Source organism: Canis lupus, chromosome 32 (genome assembly GCF_011100685.1).
Source record: "Canis lupus familiaris isolate Mischka breed German Shepherd chromosome 32, alternate assembly UU_Cfam_GSD_1.0, whole genome shotgun sequence".
Classification (NCBI taxonomy): Eukaryota; Metazoa; Chordata; class Mammalia; order Carnivora; family Canidae; genus Canis; species Canis lupus.
In genome coordinates this window covers 5,405,459-5,427,484 of record NC_049253.1, presented here as the reverse complement: position 1 = coordinate 5,427,484, position 22,026 = coordinate 5,405,459, and the positions used below count along the sequence as shown (strand labels likewise).

Below are 22,026 nucleotides of genomic sequence, written 5' to 3'. Positions count from 1 at the left end.
GGGAACGGAAGGGACATCAGAATGGATTTAAGAGAGAATGGGAGGAACTACAATGGGGACAGTGAGTATTAACAACTATTTTAAGAAGTTTTGCTAAAATGGAGAGTCTAGAAATGATGGTGTAGCTGGAGGGAGCAGCAAACCTAAGCACAGGATTATCTAAAGATGGGAGAAATAGCAGTATGTTTGTACAGAGAGGGAAATGATTTAGGAGAGAGGGGAGAATTGCTGGAACAATAATACTTTTGAACAGTTGGAATGGAGTAGGATTGAGTCAAAAAGTAGAGAATCTGGCCTTCATATTTCTAGTTCTTTTATTCATTGTTTCAAGGCAGAAGCCAAAATTGTGTACTTCCTTCACAGGATGCCAGCCCATAATTTTTTTTTCAGTCCACAATTTATACTTAAGTCATTATTAACACAGTTTATGTTAATAAGTGGTACCAATATATTCCACAAAGTTTTACTAAATAATATGGCTACTTGAGTAACTGTAAAGATTATTATAATTGCATTTTTTTCTGTGAATATGTTAAAATCATACCTATATTTTCATTTTGTTATCATCACGTTGAAATAGTAGTTGTAGTGATGGGAGCATGTGGAATTTCTTTTTTTTTTTCTTTTTAAATTTTATTTATTGGGAAGCCTGGGTGGCTCAGTGGTTGAGCATCTGCTTTCAGCTGAGGTCGTGATCCTGGAGTCCTGAGAATAAGCTCCACATTGGGCTCCTTGCATAGGTCCTGCTCTCCCTCTGCCTGTCTCTGCCTCTCTCTCTATGTGTCTCTCATGAATACATAAATAGTCTTTAAAAAGATTTTATTTATTTATTTTGAGACAGAGAGAGACATAGCACAAGTGAGAGGGAGAAAGAGCATGAGCGGGGGTGGGGGGGAGCAGAGAGAGAAGGAGAACCAGACTCCCACTGAACAGGGAGCCTGATGCAGGATTAAATCCCAGGAACGACCGGAGTCGAAGGCAGTTGCTAAATGGAAGGCGCCCCTGGAAGTTCCTCTAATTTATTATTTTGTTTTGTTTTTAGTGAAATAAGATCATCATCTCAGAATGAGGATGGGGGAAGATGTGGGGCAGTTTGTAGAGAGGATGCAACAGTGGTCTGGGAGAGTAAGATGATGAACAAAGTAAAGACTTTCAGTGTACTTCTGGGAAGTTTTGAGGGTCTTCTTGAGGTCTGTGGTCATGGCTTTAAAGTGAGAACAGTTAAATGTTGGCCCCAGCAATTCAGTTTCAGGGGTACAGGCATAGACTAGGTAGAGATTTGGATCCAAACAAAATTGAGGCTTTACAGTATGATGAACCAAGAATGCAAAGGAGTTCAGGGTGTATATCCAAGGGAATGCTTATGATGATTGGCTCTTGAAATAAGCAGAGTAAGGAGGAAAGCAAAAACCTGAGAAGGGTGGCAGAGATGTAGTTTGAGGATATCTCATGAAATGCCAGACTGCATTTCAGTAGCTTTCCCTTCATTGTTGCCTCTGCTACATGGAAAAGTTTCAATTCTAGATTTAATTTAGTAACAAGAGAAACAGAACCAGATATTAAGTATATAGAGCTTCTGACAATGCCCTGATATAATAATATAAATATATAACCTGAAAGAAATGATAACATTAAAGATTCTTAGATGTGTTACAAATCAGATGAAAATAAGAATAGAATTATTTATACTATTATGACACCATTTCTAAGTTACTATAAGCAGACACATGCAAAAAGAAGGTACTCAAAATAAACTTGATTAGTACAAATTAAAGCAGCTTCACAATATGTTTCATTTGTAATTTTATTTCAGGTAAATACTACACCTAATTTATCTTGCCATATCTTATCTCCATTCTTAGTACGTCAAGAATTTATACACACTATCCATTAGCTATTTTAAAAATTTATTATTATTATTATTATCATTATTATTTAATCCTCCAATTGCCTATGTTCATGGAATAAAGCACTGCTTTAGGTGAGATGGCTAGGGTGTGTGTGTGTGTGTGTGTGTGTGTGTGTGTGAAATAGACAGGTTGAAGACTGGCAACTTGCCCTTTTTAAGGCTGGCTAGAATGCCCTTGATTTTCTGATTTTGAACACATTTCCAAACCTTTTGGGTCCTTCCACAGTTATATAGCTGATGAGTTGGAATCAGTAATTTAAACACATTGCTTTGCAGATATAGATTTGCATAAACTATTACTTTCTCTGAGCAATGGAATATATTTCTAATATTATTTTTGAATACAGCTGAGATTTCTCTCAGGAGTCATTTTTTCCCCTTAATGTCAACCTAATGCATTTATGGAAAGATGCTTTAAACATTTGGTATGGGCATGTGCCATCCCTCAAGTTGTTAATTCCCTCTCCTACCCCCAAAATACAGGATCTTATTACATTTTAAAATCCCCCCTGTAACATCCTGTGCCTTCTCTAGGAGTTAAAATATTCATATCTTTGATTGTTTCCAATATTGGGGAATCTTTACTACCATGTAAAATACGTTAAATTTCATTAGCCCAAAAGTATGTTTATGTTAATATGTTACCTACATATTAAAAAAACCCTTAAATTATGATATCCCAAGTAACTGCCTATAAAGATTATTACATTATTATATTTTTCCATAGATATGTTGACACGTTTCAAATTAAAGTCATACCAATATATTATATTTCCATTTTGTTATCATTATGTTAAAGTGATTTCATATTTGGAAATCAAAGCATTGATACAATTCTCCGCTCAAAACAACCCGACTTCAAGCACTTTAATTCTCCTATATTATCAATCAGTTTTTCCTCTCTCCTCTGTCAACATGCTTGGAAACAATTTCTCATATTCTCATATTGCTCAAGTTACTGCAGATATGACTTCAGGGAACTGAAGTGTCAAATATAAAGAGGTAATCATGGAATGATGAAAATGTTCAGACACTATAGATAAAGTATGAAAGAAACTATTAAGCTGAAAGAATTTTTCAAATTGAAACAAGCAAAAGAGAAAAAAAGAAAAGAAAAATATGTGGTAACAAGCACCTTTGATGGATTATCCAATTTGAATGGAGTTTATTCAGTACAGCAGGAGTTAAGTAAAAAAAAATTCTTAAAAATCTTGACTCTTAATTATTTCACAGTCATTCAATAATTAAAAACAAGTTTGGTCATTGAAGCAGTTAAATTAAAAATCTGTCAGTGAAAGTTAATTATGCTATTATTGACCATTCTAAGAATCCACTCGCAAAACTGCTATCTTGATTGATAAATAGGCATAAAATCTACTACCAACACTTCTTAAAAAAGTTTTGAGCTGTGGCGCCTGGGTGGCTCAGTGGTCGAGCATCTGCCTTGGCTCAGGTTCTGCCTTTGGTTCAGGTCATGATCCTGGGATCCTGGAGTCGAGTCCCGCATCAGGCTCCCCCCAGAGAGTCTGCTTCTCCCTCTGCCTATATCTCTATCTCTCTCTGTGTGTCTCTTATGAATAAATAAGTAAAATCTTAAAAAAAAGTTTTGGGTTATTATTTTCAAGGTATTCTACATAAATATTCCTTTGGAGGGTCTACAAATCTTAAACAATGGGGCAATTTCAATGTAGGGGAATGTCAAAACAGCTGAAGAGGAAAAATGCAATAGAAAAGCATAATATAGGGAATGGGTTCAAACTTTGTATTAGAAAGATAAAAATTAAAACAAAAAACAGTGGCTTAAAAAACAGAGCAGCTTACTTTTCTGAAATAATGGGAAATTGGGAGATAAGCCATTGGTTCAGAGGTTCAAGAATGCCAGAAGTGAGATTTCTTATTCTCTTGGCCTTGCCTTCATAGTTTTAAGATGATGACTTAGTTCCAGCCAATAGGACCAAATACAAGGCAAAACAAAGGAGCAAAGGCAAAGGGTGGAAGGACAAGCATCAGCTTCATCTAACCTTGTTTTCTCTAGCCTCATAACTCAACTTATGTTTACATACAAATGGCCAGAAATATGTTAATAGTCTCCTACCTGAAATAAAAGGTGAAAAATCAGTCCTTTAGCCAGACACTTGGATCCACAAGCAAAATTTAGTTTCATTCAGTAATGAAGAATGTTAAAAATGGGTACTAAGTATGCATTTGGATGTGACAACCAAGGACTAAAGATATCTGTCCCCTGAAATGAGAATGCAGAAATGAGAATTCCCATTTCCTATTGTTAAGCAGTTTACTTCCTAATCTTTCGTACAAAAGACACACAAGAATAATAATCTAGAAGGCTATAGAAAAGCAATGAATTAGAATACATTTGTTAGGAACATTGGGAGATGATAGAAGAATCTCGAGAATTAGTATTTCAAATGGTAGACAGAGTTCTATGCAAAGGTGATCAGGACAGTTGCATTTAGGTCCCTGAGGCCCTGAGGCCTAGAGTATAAGTTCTTGCCTATTCTGACCCCACATGAGCTACTCAGGTTCATCTTCTCCTAATTCCCAACTCAAAGCTTTCTCTGACACCAAATCAATGTTTTCTGCCTTTCCTCAACATTTTATGCTCCTTTTGGAGATTCGCAAAGGTAAGAATTATCAGGAATATATTTCTAAGGGCACAGGAGGTTACCAATAATCACTGATGGACAGATGTATGTTAATTCCAGATTCATGGAATACTGTTCATCATTACGATTGCAATTTGATGTACTTTCCTCTGGATCATTACATGTGTGGATCACAGTCTGACAGACTTTTACTCCAAGGAGCTATGTAGTTAATATTTTAGACCTTGCCAGCAAATAATGCCTCTGTCATACATTTTTCTTAGTTCGTTTTTTTATAATCCTCTCAAAATATAAAACCAGTCCTTAGTACACCAATCATACAATAACAGACTACAGGCCAATTCTCACAGGCAGTAGTTTCCAGGCCCAATGATAGGTGGTTGTTGATGCAGTATATATTTTACTAGAAGAGTGGAACATGTTATTTGGTTATTATCTCAATGTTCTTTCATACATTTCTCTCTCTGCCTAGGTGCTCCTCTCCTATCTTCTGCCTCAACCACACTTACTTCACAAGTGTTATTCCAATAGTCTGTCTTGTTTTTTAAAAATTTTACTTCCCCTTATAACTAATGAGTGTCTCCTTTGTGGCTATACTATGCTCTGTACATTTCTGTCAAAAACCCAAAACACTGTCTTATTACACTTAAGTAAAATCCTTGAAAATAAGAAGCATCCCATTCATTTCTGCATTCCTGATATCAAGTAAATGCTTAGCAGATAATACATATTCATTAATTGTCTGTTGAGGAAAAAGGAAGAAGGAAGGAAAAGAGGAAGAAAAAGAGGAAGGAAAAATTAATATTTTGTGCTCTTTGCAAAGAAGAAGGAAGAAAGGAAGGAACAAATGCAAGAAAGAAAGGAGAGAGTTACTTTTTCACACTGGAAGAAGTATCTGAAAATTTTTGGACATAATTGGGGAACAATGATTTCAGAGTCAAGAGTTCACATGTACATGAATCAACCCTTTCTAATTTTTTTCACTTATTTCTTTATAATTTTTTAAAAATTTTTATTTATTTATGATAGTCACACAGAGAGAGAGAGAGGGGGGGGCAGAGACACAGGCAGAAGGAGAAGCAGGCTCCATGCACCGGGAGCCCGACGTGGGATTCGATCCCGGGTCTCCAGGATCGCGCCCTGGGCCAAAGGCAGGCGCTAAACCGCTGGCCACCCAGGGATCCCCACTTATTTCTTTAAAAATACAACTCCTGACATCCATATTCTTTTATTTTTTTGGAATGTTTGTTAAGATACTAGTCTCTTTTAATTATTAAAAGTAGTGATTATATTCAGTATTGAATTATGGATAGATGGAGAACTGCTAGGTAAATGAGAATATCTTGTATCTGTCCCCAACTTGCATATTACATAACCTTGAAAAAATCATTCCATGGTATTGTCATCACCAATTTCTTATTTCAAAAGGAACAATCATATGTTTTTTTGAAGAAATATGGTGAAAATGATGGTAGGCAAGATGATGATGATGGTCATGACAACAAATATTTTTTGAAACACTTATGTGCCAAACAATTCATTAAGCATTATAGATATACAAACATGTACATGCATCATTTAAGCCTCATAAAAACCTGTGAGGCACAAACTTCTATCATCCCTATCTTACATATTTGAAAATAAACAGCACAAGAATTTTAGTTTGTTTGTGAAGGTCACCGATTTAGTAATTGGCAAAGATGGAATTTGAATTAAGATAGGTTTGAAGCCCAATGCATGGGCTTAACTAATACATTGAACAACTGGGCAATAGCTAACTTGTGTCACAAAAGATTTTTATATGTACAAACAGCTAGGGTTTTGTTTTCTTCAGAGCAACATAACTTTGTCTTTTGTTTTTGTGCATAGTTTACTGTTCCGTATAATATAAACAAAACAATATTTAGAGGAAATACTTATTTTTTTTAAAGCAAGTAAATTAAATATTAGCAACTCCTTTAAGCAGTTATCAGCTTATCTCCTAGGGGGAAATCCTCTGCTTCAATTGTTTCATGTATCAGCACTCGAAAAGAATTAGACCTCCTCTAGTTAATCTTAAAAGATTATTTAAATGCATAAAAATCAGAAAGCAGAAAGAATGAGTTTCGAGGCTTTACATTTACCAAAAATAATGATGACAAGGTATTCAGAAGAGATAGATATAAGCCTTGATAGATTTACATTTAAAATATCTTGAATGATACAAATAGTTCATTACCTTCGATTATTGCTGCCCAATAATAAAATTAATTTTGTAGGTGGCATTTATTCCTATGAGGTTAGACACGTTCAGAAATAAAATAGCTCCTTGACCAAAAAAAGATGCTGCAACTAAAATAGGAATTTGGGGGATGGGTGGGTCTATTGTGTCCTCTGCTAGGAAAATCAAATAGATAAATATGTATTGTAGAGATTTTCTGTCTAATGGAAATACTCTCATCTACCTGCCAATACCAGACAAGCAAGTCAAAGATTTAGCAAGATACAACATGACAACAAAAGTCATCCCCCCAACCCCACTAAATCCATTGTTAAGCAGTATGAATATTAATAGCTAATAAAATACCAATTCTAATTTTCAGGCAAAAAGTTCATGCTATCCTTCATGTTGTAGGTTTGGTAAAAATAGGAATTGATGAAAACCTTAGAGACTCTTGAATAAGTTAGCTAAGAACTTAATTAACATCATTCTACTTGTAAAAAGGGTTAAAAAAATCTTCTGGCAATGGGCAGCTGCAAGAAAACTAAAATTATTTTCACTTCTGATGCAACACTGATCATTATACTATCTGTGTGCTTCAATTTTCCATATTAACCTTTAAGTTTTTATTCAATAGCATATATTTCTCTCAATACAGAAAGACAGGTCTTATATTCTTCAACAGTTTTTCAAATTTGTAGAAGTCATTTATTACCTTGATTATCTGGGCTATGGTTTAAAAAAAGGACACTAGAAAAATAGGGCACATAAGTTGGTTTATTTTACCTCAGGTGACACTGTCTGGTTCTCCCAGAGATCCAGAGGTGCAGTTGCTTGAGGTGGTATATGGTGCAATTGACAGAACACTGGATTAGGCATCACAGGCAGAGTATGGGTTCTGTGTGACCTTTTACATATTAGCTCAGTTTTCTCATTTGAGAAATGGAATGCTTTTACTGTCACTTTAGAAACAACCTTAAGAAGCTTGCTGTATCTGATTTCCAAGCTCAGAGCAACTCAGATTTATAGAATTTTAGAGCTATCACAAACCTTAATGGTTTTCTAGTTTAACCACTTCATCTTAATAAAATGGGAATCTAGCTCCTATATTCAGATAATATAACAATGGCTAGAAGAGAAAGTTATTAATCTTACAAACCATAAATTAGAAAACTTGAAAAAGTAGATGTAAAAATTCTAAGAACACAGGTTAGGAGCAAATAGTCAACATATTCTTAGCCGACTCTGGGAGCACAGTAGAATCATTTGTATCAACAGTGAAAACTTTTATGACTTGTGAAAAATGAGACATGATGCTTAGTATGCATTTGTTAATTTAAAAGAGGTAAGTATCATATTTTAGAAAATCCTCTCTGAAATGGTTAAAACAATAAAATCATCCAGATGCTAAATCTCTTCAGTGAAAAATGGATAGCTCATACATTGTAATACAAATATTCCATCTGATGTAGCATATATTAAAGGTTTAATCTGTAGGTGTATAATTTTGAGAATCCCAGATAAAATACAAGAGTACTAATAAGAAGATATAAAGAATTATGATGGACAAAATATTGTCATGGTAAAGGAACATAGTGATAAATAGTGTCTATAAATGATATTTTTGAACAATATATGAGAAATGCATGTATATTTAACATAAAGAGAAAAAATAATATTTATAATAATGAGGAGATATCTCTACTGGCCACGTGGTATATATACAGAAATCACTTTTACACTGTTATAAAATGCCATCTATAAATAAATGTTCTGTATTCAGTAACAAAATCATTTAAGTACTCATATAAGTGTGCTTCAAGTTTTCTGGCTGCTATTCTATAATCTTCCCACTGTGATTTTATTATTTTCTTTCTTCCTAAGACCATTTTACTCATCATAGGTTTCCTGTAAGTATTATTAAATATATTCAAGATCATATAAATATTCCATTTACTAAACAGTTAGCAAATTTTTACTGCTCTGTCTTCCAAGGAAATGCTATTAATATTTGATTTCATTATTTAACGCTTTTTCAAACTTAAAATTTTTTTTGCCGACCCCGTTTTAGGATTTAAAGTACTGATACAAAAAAGTAGACACAGCAGATTTAAGAAACAAATTACTTTCAAAACCACAGTGGGTTTTAATTTGAAAACCCTTTCTAGAAATTCTAACATATCAGGGGAAATTACTGGGGACTTTCAAGTATCAGCCATTAAAATATCAGATGGGAACATGGGGCATATGAAACAAGAGTTCAGATGCAAAGGCCATAAGGACTGTTTTAAGGTAGTTTGGAGGGCTTTGAGGCAAATTGTGACAGGATCTGAGTTAGGAGTTAACACAGTCATTATAGCTGCTTTGAGGGGAACAGACTCAAAAGGGCCCAGAGTGGAGCTGGACACCAGTGGGGCACTATTGCTATAAATTAGCAATGAGGAGTTCTGTGGACCATCTTCCAACAAAACAACCAAAACTCATAGAAATTATTTTGAAAACAACCATTTAGGGGCACCGGTGGCTCAGTCGGTTAAGCATCTACCTTCAGCTTAGGTCATGATCTCGGGTTGGGTCCTGGGATGGAGCCCTGCATCTGGCTCCCTGCTGAGTGGGGAGTCTGCTTCTCCCTCTGACCCTTCCCTCCACTTGTACTCTCTCTCCTCTTTCATAAATAAATAAATAAATAATAGATAGATAAATAAATTCCTAAAACAACAACAACAACAACAAAACCCCCCAAAAACAAAAGAAACCAAACCACTTAAAATCTCTGGAAAATGAACTGAAGGATGTACAGAAAATGAAGAAACATTATTCAAGAAAATCTACCAAGACTGGTAAGAACAATGAAAGTAAATGCCATATGAGCCATAACCCACACCCTTCCCCACTTGCCTCAGTTTGGAATGACAAAATTCCCACCCCAGGAAGGTGCAGCCAGGAATACAAGGGTTTCTGTTTCCTTGGATTCCAGTCTAAAGCTGTGATTCTCCCTGGGAGTGGCAGGCCATGAGAATTTCTCCTGCCCCTAGCTCTGTGCATAGAAGTTCTATTCTAGGCAATAACTTGCTAAGAGATCTGGAGCACTCTTCCACATTTTTACCTCAGATGCCAGAGACTAATAATACTGAAATCATGATTCATTCTTGCTCCAGCTCAAATGTAGGGTGGTGGTTTTAAACCAGGAGAGCCAAACTGAGAAGATCAGAGATTACCATCCCAACCCAGTACCCTGCTCATAAATCTGGGTGTCACTCTGAGAGGAGGTCATTGTACCCACTTCAGTTCCAGAGCAGTGGATGCAAAGATTTTTCCCAGGGGAAGATGCAGGTCAAAGAAAGAGAGATCTCCTAAATTCTCTCCAGGAGAAGGGACTTTATTTGGGATATAGTAGGGAAAAGTTCAAGCTTAAGGTCAACCTTGAAAACAATGGAGATTTTGATGATAAGTAATTTAGAGAACACTGTTGTTATTTTAATTAAGATTCACAACAAGCTAATAATAGACCAAATAAGAAGTTTATTTGAGAGAACCAAGGAAAAGGACAGCTAAGAACAGTCCTCCGGTTGAAAAGATTCTCATAGACCTAATTCAGAAACTACTTTCTGCAACACGGAATGAACTTTATTGATTCAGACTATGGTAAAGTCCGCACCTTAAGGCATTATTGATAAACCATAGCACATGCTGCTGGTGATTAGTGGAGTTTCAAATTGGTAAAATCAGAGACAACAGTAACAAAAACACTACTAACCTTGTAAAAATTAAAAGAGCCATAAACAATATTATGAATACTCTATGAAAAAATTAGCTAACTTAGGTGAAATGGATAAATCCATAGAAACACATGAAGTACTAAAACTGATTCAAGTGGCAATAGAAAATACAAATAGATGTATAACTAGTAGAGATTGATTTAATAATTTAAAAAGCTTTCTACACAGAAAAGCCAGGCCAGGCAATTTCACTGGTGAGTTCTACCAAACATGTGAAGAATTAATACCAATCATGGACTTATTCTTTCAAAATACAGAGAAGAAAGAGCATTTGTCAACTAATCCTATTAGGCTAATATTAGCCTACAACCAAAACCAGACAAAGATATAATAAAAGAGAACCATAAACCTATGCCTATGTCTATGAATGTTCATGAAAAATCTTCAGAAAAGTACTAGCAATTAAATTCAGCAATTAAAAAGCATTACACTCCAGCACTAACTGAGATTTATCACAGGAATGTAAGGTTAGCTTAATGTCTAAAAACCAAATGGTGTAATATATATCAATAAAACAAAGGGGATAACATAATTAACTGAATAGACCTCCCTCAAAATGTATGAAAATGCCAATATTCTTTAATAATAAAAATACTCCATTGAGTAGAAATGGACCTAGGAACTCCAACTTGGTAATGGGTATCTATGAAAAGCCTATAACTAACATCATGTTTAATTGTAAAAGACTGGAAGCTTCCCTCATAAGATCAGGAATAAGACAAGCATTTTTGTGCTTGCCATTTCTATTCAACATTATAGAGGAGGTTCTCCCCAGGGAAATTGGACAAGAAAATGACATATAATGGAAAAAGAAGCGAAAATCTCTATTTACACATGGTAAGATCTTATATAAAAACTATACTTAAGAATCCACTAAAATAACTCGAGAACTAGTAAATGAATTCAGCAAATTTGAAGGTTACAAGTTCTATATACAAAAATCAATTGTATAAATTGATATATATATCTCTGTATAAAATAAACAATGAAAGTTAAAGTAAATAATGATTCCATTTACAATAGCATCAAAAAGCCTTAGGAATGTATTTAACAAAGGTGTGGAACACAGACTCTGAAAATTAGAAAATATTGTTGAAAAAAACTAAGGAAGACCTAAATAAATGGAAAAACAGCCCACGTACATAGACTTTATATTGAAGACTTAATATTGTTAAGGTGGGAGCATTTCTCAAATTGATTTATGGATTCAATGGTGTCCTGTCAAAATCCCAGCCAGCCATTGTGCAGAAACTGATAAGCTGATTCTAAAATTCATATGAAAATGCAAAGGACCCAGGTTAGACATAACAATTTTGAAAGAGAACAAAGTTGGAGGACTCACAATTCCCAACATCAAACCTTATTGTGAATAGATAGTAATCAAAATAATAAAATTTAGCATGAGGGCAGTGATAGAGATAAATATAATAGGATTGAGAGTCTAGAATTATTTCTTTATATTTAAATCCAATTTATATTTAACCGAAGTACCAAGACAGTTTGGTGGGGGAAAGAACAATCTTTTCAATAAATAATGCAGGTACAACCGAGTATCCACATATGAAAGAATGAAGTTGTACTTCATAAAGAATTAACTCTAAATCTATCACAGAACTACACATGAGTTCATACTATATAACTCATAGAAGAAAATATAAGAGTATACTTTTATGACCTTGGGTTAAGCAAAGTTGTTTTTTTTTTAATTTGACCCAAAAAGCATAAGAGATGGAAAAAAAGATAAATTGGACTTTATCAAAATTAACTTTTATGTTTCAAAAAACACTGTTCAGAAAATGAAAAGACAATCTACACATGGGGAAAATATTTGCAAATCATAGATCTGATAAAGTACTTGTATAAAGAATACACAAAGGTTTCTTGCAAGAAAGAACAAAAGGCCACTAACTCAACTAAAAAGTGGAAAAAGATGTGAATAGACATTTCTCCAATAGGTTGATAGGCATATGAAAAGATGCTCAACATCATTTCCATTAGGGAAATGCAAATCACAACATAATTTGATACTACTTTGCACCCACTCAGATGTCTGCAATAAAAAGACAGTTAATAACAAGGGTTAACTAGGATGCAGAGTAATTAGAATCCTCATGCATTGTTGGTGGGCATGTAAAGTGGTACAGACAATTTAGAAACAGTCTGGCAGTTTTTCAAAATGTTAAACATAGAGATGCCGTATGACCCAACATTCCACCCCTGGGTAAATATAAAGATAAATGAAAACATATGTCCACACAAAAACTTATAAATGAATATTTATAGCAGCATTATAGATAATAGCCAAAAAGTAGAAAATATCTATTAACTAGTGAATTGTTAAATAAAATAAACATAGCAATGAAATGTTACTTAGATCTAAAAAGGAACAAAATACTGATACATGTTGCAACATATACGAACCTCAAAACACTATATTAAATGAAAAAAGCTAATCATAAAAGATCACACACATATTTTATGATTCCCCTTATATAAAATAAAATGTTAAAAAAAGACAAATCTGTAGAAATAAAAAGTAAATTAATAATTTCCCAGGATTGGGGGAGTTAGGAGAAAGAGAGAGTGACTGCTAAAGGGTATAGACTTTTTTTGAGGTGATAAGAATGTGTTTGTGTGTGTGTGTGTGCATTTGTGTGTTCCACAATTAGTTGCATATACTATCCAGTGCTCATCACATTGTGTGCCTTCCTTAATACCCATCACCCCGTTACCTAATAAAGATTTTTTTTTAAGATTTTATTTATTTACTCATGAGAAACAGAGAGACAGAGAGGCAAAGACACAGGCAGAGGGAGAAGCAGGCTCCATGCAGGGAGCCCAACATGGGACTCGATCCCGGCTATCCAGGATCAGGCCCTGGGCTGAAGGCAGCGCTAAACCGCTGAGCCACCGAGGCTGCCCCAATAAAGATGTTTTTAAATGCATTTTGGTGAAGTTTGCACAAATCTGTGAATATACTAAAAATCACTGAAGTTTATATGTGTGAATTGTATGGTATGTTAATATAAATATCAATAAAGCTGATAAAAAGATACAATTATTATTTAGACTAAGTCATTAGTAGTAAGAGGTGATGAGAACTCAACGTGTCTAAATATATTTTCAACTAAAGGCAATAGACGGGATGAGAGAAAGAGAAGTGTTTGATGAATCAACATTTTTGGCTTAGTGGGATGTAATTGGCATTAAGCCTTAGAATAAAGATTTGGAGTTTAATGTTTTAGTTCATATGAAAATATTTTTTAAATTAATGAAAGAATAAATGTGATCTATCATACAGGATTCCCTGTATTTCTTATTTCTAGTTAGATGTAAAGGCGAGTTTCCATAATGACTTCCAATGATTTCTTCCTATTTGTATTCACTACTTTGTTGAATTCTCCTTCCTTTGATGATGTGCTGGACCTAATGGCTATCTTGTAATGAATAGTATATGGTAAAAATAATGGAATCTCATTTCTGAGATTAGGTTATAAAAGTTCAGGATCTCTCAAAAGTTCATGCAGTTTGCCAAACATGTTTCAAATTTGTCTATGCTTGGATGTTTTGCTTCTTTGTATTTTATTTAAAGTTTTCATGCTTATGTAAGTGTCTATTCTGCTGAGTGCACAGACTGCCTTATTCATTATTGAGCCATCAAAAAACATTATTCGCTCCCTAGTGAACTTTCATTAAGTCAATATTTGGTCACAAATTTATTTTTGATTAAATATTCTTACCTTCTCTAAATGTTCTATCTTTGAAATACCCTATTAACTATAATTATCAGGGTTTTTTGATATCTTGTATTTGTTGTACAACATAAGTCTGTATACTGCATAATTTAGTAAAGATATAGGCATATTGGCTATTGAAAGGCAGCTCTCTCTCAATTTTATACCTTTGTGTTATGAATTCCAACATTAAATTCTTTTTGTTTTTTAATTAAAACCCCTGCATAAGTAATACTTAAATATTTTCCATAGTTAGTTACTCTTTGATAAGTTTGAGTTTCTATGAGAACAATCTAAGTGTTAGCATTTTTCTTATCAGAAATGTTATGTTCTGCCTAATTATGAAAACAAAAGCAGAATTAATAAAAATTTGTAGCATTTTAAAAGTAGAATTTAAAAACGTATGCTTTTATTTCAAGAATTCTTTTTTAAAAAACATTTATTTATTTGAGAGAGAGAGATTGATCACGAGCAGGGGAAGGGCAGAGGGAGAAGCATACTCTCCACTGAGCAGGGAGCTAATACAAGACCTACCCTCAGGACTCTGGGATCATGACCTGAGCTGAAAGCAGACGCTTAACTGATTGAGTCACCCAGGTGCCCCTATTTCAATAATTCTTAACTTATTTACTCATAAATAAGATGCATGATTATTTAACAAAATGTCAAGAAAAACAGATAATTATTTAAAAGTTATCAGTGAAGATAATTTTTTTTATCTGTTCAGGATATTTATGGTTTACTACTACTATTAGTGAAGAAATGGGCCTTATTAATTTGAAAATGTTAATGAGTCTGTACACAAAGCTGAAAACTTGGAGACATTGTTTCTTAATTTCTTCCCCACCCCCATACATTTATTGTGGAATAAAAATAAGTAACTCTGGCATTCTTGATCTCTAGATTTGAGAAAGAGGTATGGGTTGAGCAAGGAAAGATTTCTGGTAACATTTTCATCAAGCACCTTAATGTTAGCCAATGTTTCTCATTCTCTTGGGTTTTTGTTTGCCTGTTGTCATCTTTGAAGCATTGCTTCTAGTTAGTGAGATGCTCAAGCAACAGAATGAAAGCAAAAATGTATGGTTTACTAAAAGAAAGAATCAAAAAATATTACTGCCTGCCTTATTGCCCTATAAGCATAGTATCTTAAAATTAACATATCTTGGTTGACTATACTTATCATTCAACTAACACCCTCTACACAAACATACACACTCTCACAAGGCATATATGTTCGTGTAATAAGCATGCATGCATATATATGCACACAAACACATTCACATACTCTATACACATGTGCTCATAGATTAAGCATATACATACACATAACTTTCTATATATACACACATGAATTCACACCACAACATAAATGGTGTAATGGATTTAGAAATAATAGTGCTTTGAAAACTATCAGAACTGATAATTAAATTTAGCCAAGTCACAAATTACAGAATTACAATTACAAAATTAATATACAGTAAAATGTTGAGTTTCTTTACACTAATAAGTAAGTTGCAGAAAGATAAATTGAGAAAACAATCCCATTTACAATTGCATTAAAAATATAAAATACCTAGGAGTAAACCTAATTAAGGAGGTATAACATCTATACTCCAAAAAGTATAAAACACTGATAAAAGACATGGAATATGACACAAACAAATGAAAAGATACTCTATGCCTATGGAATAGAAGGACCAGTATTGTTAACATATCTATACTATCCAAAGCAATCTATAGATTTAATGCAATCCCTATGAAAATACCAACAACGTTTTTCATAGAATTAGAACAAATAATCCTAAATTTATATAGAAGCACAAAAGAATACAACTAGCCAAAGCAATCCTGAGAAAGAACAAAGGTGGAGGTATTACAATCCCAAATTTTAAAATATACTACAGAACTATAGTGATCAAAACAGTACAATATTGGCACAAAAACAGACACACAGATTGATCGAACAGAAAAGACAGACCAGAAATAACCCACAATTATATGATCAATTAATCTACAACAAAGGATGCAAGAAAATGCAATGGAAAAAATGTACTCTCTTTAACAAATGGTGTTGGGAAAACTGGACAGGTACCTGCAAAACAATGAAACCAGATCACTTTCTTATACAATACACACAAATAAATGCAAATGGCTTAAGGACTTAAATGTGAGACTTGAATCCATAAGACTCTTAGAAGAAAACATAGTCAGTAATTTCTTTGACATTAGCCATAGAAACATTTTTCTAGATATGTCTCCACAGGCAAGGGAAACAAAAGCAAAATTAAACCTTTGGGACCACACCAAAACAAAAAGCTTCTGCACAGCAAGGGAGATCATCAACAAAACAACAAGGAAACCTACTGAATGAAGGAGATATTTGTAAATGATATATCCAATAGGGGGTTAATAACCAAAATATATAAAGACTTTATACAACTCAACACCAAAAAAACAATCTGATCAAACCATGGGCAGAGTGCCCGAATAGACAAATTTCAAAACAAGACACAAATGACCAACAGACACATGAAAAGATGCTCAACATCATTAATCATCAGTGAAATGCAAATCAAAATCATGATGAGATATCACAAACTGTAAGAATGGTTAGATTAAAAAAGATGACAAATAACAAGCATTGATGAGGATGTAGAGAAAAAGGAACTCTTGTGCACATTGGTGGGAATATAATTTAGTGTAGCCACTGTGGAAAACTGTATGGAGATTCCTCAAAGGCTAAAAATAGAAATTCAATATGATTCAGCCATTCTGCTATTGAGTATTTACTGAAGGAAAATGAAAACACTAATTCAAAAAAAATGTACTCCTATGTTTACTGCAGCATTATTGACAAGAGCCAAGATATGGAAGTAACCCAAGTGTCTACCTATAGATGAATGGATAAAGATTTGGTATATATACACAATGGAATATTGTTCAGCCATAGAAAAGAATGAGATCTGCAACAACAGGGATGGACTAGACAGTAAAATGCTAAGTGAAATAAGTTAGGAAGAGAACGAAAAATACCATTTTGATCTCATTCATGAAGAATTTAAGAAACAAAATGAACAAAGGAAAACGAGAAAAACAAAAAAGAAAAAACCCCAGACTCTTAAATATAGAGAACAAACTGGCAGTTACCAGAGAGGAGGTAGGTGGGAGGATGGGTGAAATAGATGTAGGGAAATAAGAGTACTCTTATTAGTGATGAGCACTGAATAACGTACAGAATTGTTGAATCAGTGTATTATATAGCTGAAACTAATATAACACTACTAATATAACTTTATTAGTATAAAGTATACTTTATTTATATTTATTTATACTTTATTAGTATAACTAATATTAGTTATACTAATATATATATAATTATATAATAGTTACTAATAGTATTTATTAGAATAATAAAGTATAACTAATATAACACTATTAGTTATACTTCAATAAAAAATGCTTTTGACAAAAGAAATGGCAATGCTTTACAGTAATAAAAGCTCTTCTAAAATGATGGAGCAGTAAAAAAATAGTATTGCAATATATTTCTCTCTTGATTTTTAGACATATTACAATAGAAAATGAACTCTATCCATACAGAATTTAGATAAATACTACAAATAAAACCATTCTGATTGTTTAACTGCTCTTGAAACATCAATATAAAACTATTAATATGTTATTTGAATCATTTTTGTAAGCGTTGTGAGAATAACTGTGCTTTTGACTGATAACCCCTCTGCCAGCCAAGGTCATACCAAGGAATATCAGATTGGAATAAAAAAGAGAGAGATTTAAACACTTTTGATATTTTTCAGTTTAAATTGGTCATTTAGTTTGAAAATCTCTTTCCATAATTGCTTCAATTGCAACTAGATGATTATTTCAAGTTGTTCATTCCAAATTTGTGGACTGATGTCACTGATCACAGAATTTTAGAAATGGAATTGATCAGTGGATTATCTGGTCTAGTGCTTTTGGTTGGCAGATGAGCTGATGTAAATTAATTATCTAAAAACTTTGTAGTTAAGAGAATGAAAAAGGGAATCATTACTATTTCAGGGGAGGAAACTGAGGCATGAAGACAATAAATGAGACCTCATCTGTATTAGAAATTGTTACCTGCAGTGAGGACTAAAATATAGCCTGCCAATATCTCATGTAGTGTTTTCCATTATCCTATTCCATTTTGATACTGTTATGGTTTTGCAGTGTCATCTGGATGTGGAAAGATAATAATTTAAGAGGAAAGAGATACATTCCCTGGCTCTCTGGACAACACACTGATTGTCATCCTATGTTGTCACACCCAGCTCAAGATGGGTTTGAAAGTCACTACCTGAAGAGTCCTGAGAAGCTTTACGGAGGTGAGAACTCCAGAGAAGAACAATGTCATTTCAGTCTGTGTGTTTAACAGACTTCATTTTAGTTGTAATATTTTGCCAATGCAACATATAATAAGATCATTTTTTTACAAAATGTATTTATAGGCTTCAGTCTAGCATCTAGCCACACTGACTAAACAAATGTAATTGCTCTGAATGAACTCTAAATAGCTTTCAACATTTCATTACAAAGCAATTATGTCTGAGTCTTTCCCAATACTTTTGGCATGGTTTTTTAAAAAAAGAAATTATACAAACAGGTGAAATCAGCCATTATGAAATATAACCCACATACCTAAAAAGCACGCCTTCACGGTGCAAGTGAGGTAGGGGAGGTTTAAGTCAAATGATAAACAGTTTATTGTCAAGGTAACTGCAAAGAGAGAATTTAGCATGCTTACTCAAGGTAAGTTTATTTTTTGAAAGGAAATATTTACCTAATTTTACAAAGCAAACAGCAGGCCAGATTTGGCCTAAGGGCCAACTGATAATTTGTTAGAAATGCAAATTCTCAGGCCTCTCTGAAAATCTATTGAAACAGAAACTTTAGGAGTGGGCCCAGCACTCTGTGTTTTAAAAAGTCTCTTAGGTGAAAAAGATACATGCTAGAGTTTAAAACCACTGGTTTACAATCATCGCTCTAATGATTTAGTTTATCCATCCATTCATTTCTCCTTACAATAAATGCTTTTTGAGAGATAATTATAATGTATCAGGAATACAATGGAGAAGGTACTATATTTCCTCCTCATAGGTACAAGAATAACTATTCTATAAAACAAAGTCAGTAACTTTCCGACAATTACATAGTTTTTGAAATACATTTAGTTTTTAATTTTTTAAAAAGATTATTTATTTATTTATCTATTTATTTATTTATTTATGAGACACACACAAACACACACAGAGAGAGAGAGAGAGAGAGAGACAGGCAGAGACATAGGCAGAGGGAGAAGCAGGCTCCATGCAGGGATCCCAATGTGGGATTCGATCCCAAGACTCTAGGACCATGCCCTGGGATGAAGGCAGGTGCTAAACCATTGAGCCACCCAGGGATCCCCTTGAAATACATCTAATACCACATCATGGCTATATATATATACATGAAACAAAAATAACACAAAGCATTATATACCCTAATATGTATGATGTACTCTCTGATATCTTCTATAACTGTTGTATTCAACCCAGTAAGTTGATTTTACAATCCACTGATACATCAAAACTCATAGTTTGAAAAATATTGCAATTAAATATGCTCACCAGTGCAAATTCCTTGTTGAGAATCATCTGTTCAACTAAGGATGACTCATTGTGGAAGAGATGAGGCTGCATATGGCTCCACATATGAGGAAACCACCAGAACTCATCTACCGACCTAAGCAGAAGGTCATCTCCTTCATCTTCCTCTTCAGTCCCTGTAAAACACAAAGTTAAAAATGTTTAAATGAATATTTTATGTTGGCTTTAAGATTGTGTTGTCAGATTTTTGTTATTCTTCTTACTACTGATAATTAAATCCTATTTTGCATTGCTTTAATAATAATAAAAAGAAATGACCATAATCTAAATTACATCAAAGGCAATGTGGCTGGGGATTAGGGTGAATTGGGGTAGGTGTGGTAGCCCCAAGTGCAGATAGTTGTTTAATTTGGAACTTAGGGGTATTTTGTACTGACACTATTGAACTGCTAGCATATGGTGATGATTGAATAAACAGACTTCATTTGAGACAATTTATTTTTGTTTTAAAATTACTAGCTGATAATTCTCTTCCTTACTGCATGCAAAAGGGAAACCTGATCACAGGTGATTCTTTTTATTCTAAAAAATTCTTGCATATGAGTCTAAATTTGAGCTTAAAGTTCAACTGATGAGGTTTGTTAAATTTTTCCTGATTAGAAAAATAATATATGGGCAGCCTGGGGGGTTCAGTGGTTTAGCGCTGCCTTTTTGGCCCAGGACCTGATCCTGGAGACCCGGATCGAGTAACATCGGACTCCCTGCATGGAGCCCACTTCTCCCTCTTTTGTGTCTCTGCTTCTCTCTCTGTGTGTGTCTCTCATGAATAAATAAATAAAATCTTTAAAAAAAGAAAAATAATATATGCTTATTAAATGAGCGACAAAAAAGCACAGATGAGCTCAAAACCAAAACAAAACCAAAACAGAAACAAAGATCATCATCTAGAGTCAATTCAGTGGAAACATTTCAGTATTTTTCTTTTAAATCTTTTTCTACTTAGTTTTTAAAAGTTAACACTGTACAATTACTTTTGTATCCTTACATTTCTAACACGAATATTATGAACATATACATTTCCTATTTTAATGTCAATATTTCATAAAACTTAAACAATGAAGTTATTAACACAGTAGAACATTTACTTGAGAACTTGAAACTAAAATAAAGTTTTCATCCTCTATTAAGAAAATTTGTTAACAGTGCTCAAGGCATTGTAAAAACCATCTGTCATGCCACAAGTGAAAAAAGAAAAAGGAAATTACAACTTACTTCCCAGGGAATTCACTTTGTTGCAGATAAGTGCAAGTATTCTTACTGTATGATATCATATTTTTTGCACAATTTTATGATATGCAGTCTAATTTTAAAATGTTCTGGATCAATAATGTAAGAATTGATTCCTATTTGGTCTCTAGATACTTAACTAAGTGAAGTAGAATAACAGATTCTGGCTTAGAGTGTGAGGTACACTTATTTGGTTTATTTTCCCACAATACAGTATGTTTTACCAATGGCTGCTTAACTTAATACTAAGCAAATAAATATTAAAGGTATTTTTTTTAAAGAATCTTCTCCAAATGCTTCACTTATGTGTCCCATAATAAAGATTTCACTGATCATGTAGTAAATAGTGCTGTGAAATGGTTAAAGTGTAATTTGGTAGGTATCAATAAACACAGAAGTAGAGTCTCTACATCTGCCATTTACTTGACTTTGTGACCTTGGACAAGTCAACTTCTTTAAATCTTGGTTTCCTGGTTTAAAATGGGGATACAAATATCTATCTCACTGGGTCTTTGTGAAAAGATATATTTATTTATCTTTTAAAAAAGATTTTATTTATTTATTCATGAGACACACACACACACACAGAGAGAGAGAGAGAGAGAGAGAGACAGGCAGAGGGAGAAGCAGGCTTCATGCAGGGAGCCCGATGTGAGACTCGATCCCACATCAGGATCACACCCTGGGCTGAAGGCAGCGCTAAACTGCTGAGATTGATTTATTAAAGTACTTAATATCTTGACTTGCAGGTAGTAAGCACTTCATAAATATCAAGATCTCTTCTTAAAAATAATATCTACAGGTTTATCCTTAGTGTTCTAAATTTACATATTTTTACAAATTCTTGAAAACATTGTTTGCCTAGA

The 22,026-nt window shown here is 33.6% G+C and overlaps 1 protein-coding gene across 1 annotated transcript in view; it reads right to left on the bottom strand.

Annotated features, from left to right (window-relative positions):
• NDST4 (N-deacetylase and N-sulfotransferase 4) overlaps positions 1-22,026 on the bottom strand; it is a 252,753-nt gene that overhangs the window by 113,345 nt on the left and 117,382 nt on the right. Inside the window, exon 3 of the mRNA XM_038581779.1 lies at positions 19,895-20,049. Coding sequence (XP_038437707.1) covers positions 19,895-20,049 — 155 coding nt within the window. The remainder of the gene's footprint in view (positions 1-19,894; positions 20,050-22,026) is intronic.